The 9,660-nt window shown below is 36.4% G+C and overlaps 1 protein-coding gene across 1 annotated transcript; it reads left to right on the top strand.

The window, feature by feature from the left end:
• Positions 1 to 5,122: 5,122 nt before the first annotated feature.
• LOC134276543 (uncharacterized) lies at positions 5,123 to 6,307 on the top strand. The gene is made up of 2 exons (XM_062758790.1): positions 5,123 to 5,731; positions 5,859 to 6,307. The coding sequence occupies exons 1-2, from the start codon at positions 5,542 to 5,544 to the stop codon at positions 6,032 to 6,034; spliced, it is 366 nt and encodes a 121-aa protein (XP_062614774.1). The 5' UTR covers positions 5,123 to 5,541; the 3' UTR covers positions 6,035 to 6,307.
• Positions 6,308 to 9,660: the final 3,353 nt, after the last annotated feature.

Raw genomic sequence — 9,660 nt, 5'->3', positions numbered from 1 at the left:
ATAAAGCCAAAAAATTGAATATTGTTGTTGCATAGCAACCATTTAAAGGTCATTTAACACAAATTTGAACAAAAATAATATGTGGATATTGCAATGCAGTATGATGCCTTCAAAGAGTAAATTCAGAATTTTCTTCTTTAGCATCCATCGTTACAAAATTTAAGCAAAAAAGATGAAAAGTCTTGGGAAAAATTTCTAAAATTATGCACTTATTTGACCTTTGACCTCCAAAAAAATGAATATAATGAGGTCAAACTTTAAGACAATTATCTGATGTATATTTTTTTCAGTATCATTACCCCACATTTGACTTTACAATGTAATGGAATGCATAAATGTGTGTGGGATGAGCAAAAAACAAGAAATACTGCCTGAAAATTGAAAAATACTCCATTGCTTAGCAACCTCTTTAAAGTCATTATTTGCAGAATTGAAAAAAAAGTTATGCGATTAATGTAGTAAAGGATAATGTCCTTTTGTTGGTTTATTCTAAATTTCCTATTTCAATGTGTATCACTGTTTATTTTTAACTTGAAGATTAAAATGTGTCAAAAAATGCAATAAAATTCTGCACTTATTTGACCTTTGACCTCAATTTCCACTAGCAAGGTAAGTCGTGAGGTACCTGCGTAGTTATGAAATATCATCTCCAGAAAATTCCCTACAAAATGGTATACATTATGCCTAGATTACTCTTTGAATATAAAAGTTATAAATTGATTTATAGAGATATGTCAAAAGGTCTGCAATAACGCTTAAAATGTTCCGGTAGAGAAAGAGTTAAAATTCTTAATACCCCCTTTACACAGCATCAGGGCCGGCCAGGAAAAAAACTAGAGATAAAACGATTAAAATCGATTTTAAAAAACTCTAGAAAACCTGTGTCCGTTGCCAGGTGCCGCTGGATGCAGGAGGAGTTGTGAACGGTCCTCGCAACTTTATTACCACATATGAATAAACTAACATTATAGAACAATAATTTAATATTGACATGTAATAATAATAAAAAAAAGATTCTAAAATTTCGTCTAACTCGTGCCGTACGGCGGCTAGAAGAGAATACCTGAATTACATTTCGAAAACCTGTTCTCTACGCTTGATAGCTATTGTCTACTAATGGAACCTTCCATTATAATGCACTGTGCCGTCAATACAATATTTTCCCGCTATTACTGGCAAACCGCGGGAAAAAATAATTTTTTGTTACATGTATATTGTAAATTTCAACAGAAAATCTTGTGCGTGGGTATTTTAATAACCTTTTTAAAATTACAGTCATAAATTACATTTATATGTAACAGTTATGTTTATTCAAAATAATATACCGGTATATTTCCATTTCTAATTTTTGTCTCTGTGATAACTCTTTGAAAGTTAGGGGGAGTTTATTTCTTGATATTTCTGCCGGAATGTAAATTAGGCAGGTCGATAGGTCAGGAGCTACGGAGGCCTAATAAGCATGCAAATCTCGTGAGCATCTCTCTCTGTGTCTGACGCTAAGGTGTAAATCTCGTGCAGCTGTTTTTGTGTTTGACATCAGTGGGCGAGGAATATTGAAATTGACATGGAAGTCCTCATATAATTTAAATCTATTAATCTACATTTTTAAAGTCTAAATCTACAATTTTATTTCACAATGAAATGGAAATATAAGGAATCACTGTCTAGTTAGTATAGTATGCCAGGGACATCAACGAAAGTGGGAAACATGGGATAATTTATGCATAACGGGCTTCGCCCGTTATGCAAATTATCCCATGTTTCCCACTGTCGTTGATGCTCTGGCATACTACACTAACTAGACAGTGATTCCTTAAATAAACATACATTGTAGACGGTAAAATATTCATGATTATCAATCTATAATTGCTTGCATGCTTATTTTGAGTGCAGAATACCAAGTCATAATTATATTATATTTTAAGATTAAAAGCATGGCCTAGACTCCCAATCATAGTAGGACACAATAAATAGGCCAAGATTTTTCCTCAAATTCAATTTTTCTGAAACTTTGATATTTTGTTCCAGGATACAAAATCTCTCTTTATATATGATATGAAAGAAATTCAACCACACATTTTTTGCCCACATAGTCTGAAATATGGCCTATCATTCAGTAAAAAAAAAAGTATTTCTAAAAAAAAAAAGTGGTCCATCCGGGACCTGAACTCAGGACCTCTCACATGCGAAGCGAGAAACATATCACTAGACCACGGAATCGCTTTACATGGCATTAAGTATATGCAGAAGTGAAGTCACATACATGTAGATATTCATGTTCGGTATTGTCAAAATTTTACACAATCCATGGTGTTTGATTTATTTAGCCTTTATTAAACAGTTCTAATAGATGTAATAAGAACAAAATGTCCGCCGAGAACCTGTTTTATACGCAATAACTCTCCTCATGCCCCTGTGCTAAAAATAGTGACATGTAATACTATAAATACTAATAAAACAAACGGGGCGGGGCACTTTGAGAGGGGTGAGAGAGGTCCTAGGGAGTTTTGGTATAAAATTACATTGCATAAGCTCAAAATCTTCTTGAAATATCGCCCGGAAATGATAGTGTTACACACAGACAGAATGTATAAATACGACCTTGAACTTTGACCTTTTGACCTCAAAATCAATAGGGGTCTTCATTAGGCCACAGGGAGTTGCTATGTAAAATTTCATTGCAACAGCTCAAATGATTCTAGAGATATCGTGTGGAAACGAAAGTGTTACAACAGACAGAATTTGCTTATTTATGACCTTGACCTTTTGACCTCAAAATCAATAGGGGTCTTCTTTAGTCCATAGGGAGTTGCTATGCTAAATTTCATTGCAAAAGCTCAAAGGGTTCTCGAGATATCGTGTGGAAACGAAAGCGTTACGGACAGACAGAAAGAAAGACGGACAAACCCAAATTAATATCCCCCACTTTTCAAGCGGGGGACAAAAATAAAACAAGCTAATTCAGAGAATTCGTGTCCCCCGCGTAGGGAAAAAGTCGGCTCCCCCTGACTGAATTTGTAGAATTATTAAATGTATACATGTATACTGAAGCAAATAAAATACATGTATGTCAATATGCATATAAAGATTTGATTGCTTATTCTTTATTATGTGTATAGAAGATTTTTTATATGGAATGTTTATCACACTGTAATGATGATTTTATAACCTCATAAATTTTTCATTTCACATGCTGAATACTATCATTTAGTAAAAAAAAAAGTATTTTTTAAAGAAAAAAAAAGAGAGGATCGACCGAGATTCGATCCAGGGACCTCTTACATTTGAAGCGAGAGACATAACCATTAGACCACGGAATCGCTTTATTTGTAAGGAAGTATATGCAGAACTGAAGTCACATACATGTATATATTCATGTTTTCATGTTCGGTATTCTCAAAATTTTACACAATCCATGGTGTTTGATTTATTTCGCCTTTATTAAACAGTTCTAATAGATGTAATAAGAACATAAAGTCCGCCGAGAACCTGTTTTATACGCAATAACTCTCCTCATGCCCCTGCGCTAAAAATAGCGACATGTAATACTATAAATACTAATAAAACAAACGGGGCGGGGCACTTTGAGAGGGGCAAGAGACGTCCTAGGGAGTTTTGGTATAAAATTACATTGCATAAGCTCAAAATCTTCTTGAAATATCGGCCGGAAATGATAGTATTACACACAGACAGAATGTATAAATTTACGACCTTGAACTTTGACCTTTTGACCTCAAAATCAATAGGGGTCTTCATTAGGCCACAGGGAGTTGTTATATAAAATTTCATTGCAATAGCTCAAATGGTTCTAGAGATATCGTGTGGAAACGAAAGTGTTTTAACAGACAGAATTTGCTTATTTATGACCTTGACCTTTGACCTTTTGACCTCAAAATAAATAGGGGTCTTCTTTAGTCCATAGGGAGTTGCTATGATAAATTTCATTGCAAAAGCTCAAAGGGTTCTCGAGATATCGTGTGGAAACGAAAGCGTTACAGACAGACAGAAAGACGGACGGACGGACGGACGGACGGACGGACGGACGGACGGACAAACCCAAATTAATATCCCCCACTTTTCAAGCGGGGGACAACAAGTAGCTACAAAGACAGAAACCCCTTCGTGAGCCCCTATGAATCAATCGCTAATTTAAGAGTTATCTCTCTTATTTTCAGTAATCTAGGCCTAATTTTCAAGCATCCTTTGAGTGCATCCATCAACGCTGTACCTTATGGCTTATGCATTTTTAATACGTGTCCAATAAAAATATACTTGTACAAGTATTTATCAGATAAAACAAAGTGCAAGGCCTCATTCTTTTAGCATTACATTCTCCTGTAACCGAAAACCTTAGATGAAAAGTACTTAGGCCTCGTCTGCTTTTACACAATTTCTTCAAATTTATCCTGAATTTGTTCTTAAACATTGCTAGACAGATGATATAAATTATTTCTGAGTGTGCTTTGTCTTGTTAACCTCAAATTGTTCCATGGTTAGGCTGTTAAAAACTTCGTTCGTAAGTTTACAGCAGCAGTTGCATCATCGCATCTGTTTACATGTTGCCATGTATGAGATAGGCCTACATGTGAAACGGTCCCGGTATTATATTCTGAAAACACTCGATAAAGAAAAATATAAATAAAGAAATAAAGTACATTCGATTTAATAATGGACATTTATATCTAGCTTTATTGGTTTAATTCCCCTATGAAACGTTTAATTTCTAAAAAAGAAAGAAAGAAAATGCACGTTGTTGTGCTAAACTGCGGTGGAAACTATATGTGAATTTATAGTCACAACTTTGTGACGTTATTTCTCTGTTCTCTAAAAATTTTCATAACCACCCTTTTCTCATGGGCGCAATCATATTATTGAATGGGTTCGACACGCTAAAATGTTTGAAGACTTGTTTTTCATGACTTTAGTAATTAAGCATTTAGGCGACCAAAATAACAAATGTCCACCTGGACAAGAACCATTATATGGTACTTTTTTCAAATTGTGGATTTGACCATTTATGAAACCTTCATCATGTTCCGCCCAATGTTTCTCTTGGAGGATTTTTTTCTCCTTTCCAATGAAATCGTTTTGGTCAGCGTCATTACAGGACATATCGGAAGAATTCTTTCGTCCCGAGCTTCATTGCCTTAAGTCGATCAATTTTCTTTCGTTCATTGCCGTTTCCTGGAGATGTTTAATCTCTTTAATGTATAAACGAAGACTTCTATTATTTTGAGTTATCTCTCTTTTTCCGCTGACCAAATCAAGTAGGCAGCAAATGGAAAATTTACCGATAGAAAAGCAAAAGAAGTAAATTTTAATACGCCAGGTTGTCATGAGATGAATTCTAGTGTCTGTTTATTGTTAGTGAAGCATTTTATATGGTAGCAGAAAGCGAACACCATGACAAAATTCATAATATTTTTGTCCCTTGTTGTTTGTGTAAAAATATATCCAACTTTGACGAAGTTGTGATAGATTTTTAAGTCGTTTAAGGCAACCATACGTTTAACAATTCAATATCTGTACCTAAAACAGCTGATGGCCCTCCCGTTCTTGCTGCACCAGGACATTGGGGCAGCTTTCCAGACGCTCACTGGCCGGGCCAGCACGGAGGAGCTGCAGAGTCGTGTGGCAAACATGGAGAGACAGTGGATGAGGAATCCTCTCCTCCCACCATCTGCCTGGTCCTTGTACCGAATGCAAGTCCGCACTAACAATAATGTTGAAGGTACTATGAAAAAATGTTAAACATTTCATTGCTTTAAATTATTTTCATCATAACAAGCTAAATGTACAGAAGTATCCATTAGATTGTATTATTTTTTTTCATTCACTAATTTCATTTGAATTTTCAGGCTGGTACCATCGGATCAATGGGAAGGCCGGACACCGAGGATGTAGGTTGTATGACCTATGCCCTGTCCTTCTTCAAGAGGCACGTCTTGTAGAGGCCAAGATCCACAGCGACAACCTGTGCAGGAAAATCATGCAGTCCACCACGACTGTCCAAAAGAACTTGACGAAGGCATAGGACAAGTACGACGTCAGAGACGTTAAGTCAGTGCCGGACACTCCCTCTGCATGTGCGGTTCGGTGTATGCCAACGTTTCAAAGGGCTGAAATTGAAGACAATGGGACATGTGAAATAAATTTCAGGGTGTGAAGCGAAATTTTACAATGTGAAGTGATCTTCACAAAATGCAAGATTTCACCGTCAATCACATCCATATTCCATTCTATGCAAACATATTGTACCACAGGCACTTGTATCGGAAATGTTAACCATAATAAATCAAGAAATCTGTGAGCCAATGCTCACAAGTAATACCCCCGCTCTGACTTAAATAAGCAATATCATGTTAATATACACAAGTTCAATTACAGGCAGATGCACAGAAAAATATGAAGTTGACATCAGATTCATATCAAAATTAATCCCACCATATGGCATGCCTCAACACAGAGTGTAATAAAATTTCAAGCATCTGCTATGAATAAGACGAGTAGTTGCTGAGAAAACTGCGACAAAATTTTGTTATGTACGAAACGGACAGACGCGCAGACAAACAGGAAGTTGACATCGGATCTAAACAAAAATGTATCCTACCATATGACATGCCTCAGAAAAGATTATGTTAAAATTTCAAGCATCTGCGATTAGTAGTTGCTGAGAAAACTGCGACGAAAATTTGTTTCGGAAGGACACACAGACACACGGACAGAAAGACAGACAGACACTCAAGGGTGAAACAGTAAACCCCCTCTCCTTCGGAACGGGGGTTTAATAACACAAGGTATCTCACTCCGAATTAAACTCAGTACCCCCTCCTCAGAAACGCACTCGTTTACACTTTCAGAGTAAATGCACTGGCAAACTGTTTATTACAGTTGTCTTCGACGATAATTTATCTACACAACCATATAAGGCATCGTTTTCGTTTATCTCCGTAAACAGTGTCAAAACTTGACTCGCCGAATGGAAAAGTCGAACTAAACCATGAAACGGTATGTATTAATGATAATCTCGGGCAAAGAAAATTTAAAAATTAGTGGATTAAAAAATTCAATTCTAGATTTTAAACATTGCATTGAATAAATAAATATTGATTATGTCTCATTTTCCATTAAAATACTACAATCTCTGTGCGGGATAAGCACATATCGTTTCATGGTTGAGTTGGGTATCTCTCCGGCCAGGTCTAAGCGAAATTCTTTTAATTAGAACTGACAATGAGAGAGCCATTTTTAACGGTGTGAAAAAATTTCTTCCCTCAAAGTCTGAACATTCAGTGCTTTAAAGGCATACGCGAAATAACATTTCCAGAAAACTTCAAGGACTGGTTTTTTTTCGAATCCGCCATAGGCGAGTACATAAGGTATATATTTGGTGTATTTGATGAAACGCGATTACGAGGTAGAATACGGATTGGTTGATGCCACTTCTGAATCCGAGGTTTCTACAGAGTTAAACAAGAGTTGTTTGTGAAACACTGATGCCCCCGTATTGCAGCATAGCGAAGATTACATTTTCTCAAACGCAAATCAATCATGTTGATACCCAAGTAAGGCCTTCTCACAAGAAATATAAATGATAAATATAAAAGTCCTAGCACCGCCTGTTCAAAAGTTTTGGTCAAGGTTAACGTTTTCAAAGGTAGGCAAAACTCCGGGTCAAGGTCAAAGGGTCAACGTTGTTGATTTTGAAAGAAAGGCATTGTCTCTAAGATTACGTAAATGTGAAGTATGAAAACCCTAGCCCTAACCGTTAAAAAGTAATTGCCAAGATTGAAGATTTTAAAGGTATTATCATTTTACAAACAGCATGACAGTTTGCTTGATGGGGCGTGCTAAAATTTTGAGTGCTGGATATCATTTTGCTCATCGATTGGATCAATGAAATCAATACTAATTTGCATATGAAACTCGGAATACAACAATAGCCTGATAATACTGACCAATCACATTGAATGATTGTTTACCAGTACAGCATTTGTAGTCAGCAGCAACACGTGGTCAGTCAAAGCCCGTTTTCTGTCCTCAAAAAAGCATGTATATTATATTTGTTGTGATTTGACCGAATGGGTTTTTAAATACGTATGAGAAAATTTAAAGAATGGAACTAGTAAGGCTATTCTGCTTATGTTGTACTATATATGTACGTTGCTCTATCAATATCATCATTATAGGAAGTAAAACTTGCTTTGTCTGTTCACGTGTTGATGTTTATTCAATGCGATTGGTCAGTATTGTCAGTGGTATTGCTGTGTTCTGTGCTTCATATGCAAATTATTATTGATTCCATTGAAATCAAACATCCAATCGATGAGTAAAAATGACAATCAGGCATACGAAATTTTAGCACGCCCTATCAAGCAAACTGTCACGCTGTTAGTAAAACGATAATAGCTCTGTCTCCAAGGTTATGGTAAAAAGGTCTAAGTTGTTGTTATTCAACGAAGGTCTTGTCACAAAAATAGATATGTAAAGTATGAAAGTCCTAACACCAACCATTCAAAAGTTATTGCCAAGGTTAAAGTTTTTAAAAAGTAGGTCAAACTCCAAGGTCAAGGTTGTTGGTATCCAATAGAAGGTCTTGCCAGAAAGAAAACCAATTTGAACAATGAAGGTCCTGGCACCAACCGTTCATATGTTATGGCCAAGATAAAAGGTTGGAATTTCGGTGTAAATAAGTGTCAAACTCCAAGGTCAAGTTCAAGAGATCAAACTTGGTGGTACCCAAAGAAAGGTCTTGACACAATAAATACACCTGTGAAATATGAAAGCCATTGCCCCACCGAGTCAAAAGTTTAATGGGCAAGATTCAAGTTTTCAAGACGGACAGGACAAAAAATATATACCCCCGAAATTCCTTTACTGGGGCATAAAAATATGAAATAATCTGGTATGAAATGTATCGAAGACAGAAAAACAAACAACGTCTACAAAAACGAAGATCGCGCTACAATCCACTAGACGGCATAGAGAGCGCATCTGGACACAGACTACCAATTATTCTGCTATACATTCCTTTATAATGTATATATTAATTTTAAAAATCAGATCGGCTAAACTTACCTGAAACTTGGCACAGAGTAAGAAGAATTCAAGTCCAATAATTTGTCAGGCTCTCAGGAAAAATCATCGCATGCAGGTCCTGCTATGGCATCAATAAACAAGAGGCCCAGGGGGCCACATCGCTCACCTAAGCAATTGGCTAGGAAAAAGCACATATCAGTTCAAACATGAATCAGATCAAACATGGGTCATGATTTGAACAAACTTGAATCTACACTACCTGGGGATGATTCCACAGGAGTTTCATCTTTCCTGTCTCAATGGTTCTTGAAAAGACTTTTCCTATATATTCCTATGTAAAACTTTGATTGGCCATTGAGGCCCCACCCTACCCCCTGGGGTCATGATTTGAACAAACTAGAATCTACACTACCCGAGGATGATTCCCTATAAATATCACTAAACATGGCTTTTAAGTACTTGAAAAGAAGATTTTAAAAGGTTTCCCTATATATTCCTATGTAAAACTTTGATCGGCCATTTTGGCCCCACCCTCCCCCCGGGGGTCATGATTTGAACAAATTTGAATCTACACTACCTGAGGATGATTCCACATGAGTTTCATCTTTCCTGGCCAAGTGG

The sequence above is a fragment of the Saccostrea cucullata genome, unplaced genomic scaffold, assembly GCF_032062105.1.
Source record: "Saccostrea cucullata isolate Sc308-1 unplaced genomic scaffold, CSIRO_AGI_Scuc_v1 ctg15169, whole genome shotgun sequence".
Lineage (NCBI taxonomy): Eukaryota > Metazoa > Mollusca > Bivalvia > Ostreida > Ostreidae > Saccostrea > Saccostrea cuccullata.
The sequence above is the reverse complement of the archived record's forward strand: the minus strand, read 5'-3'. Positions and strand labels throughout refer to the sequence as shown.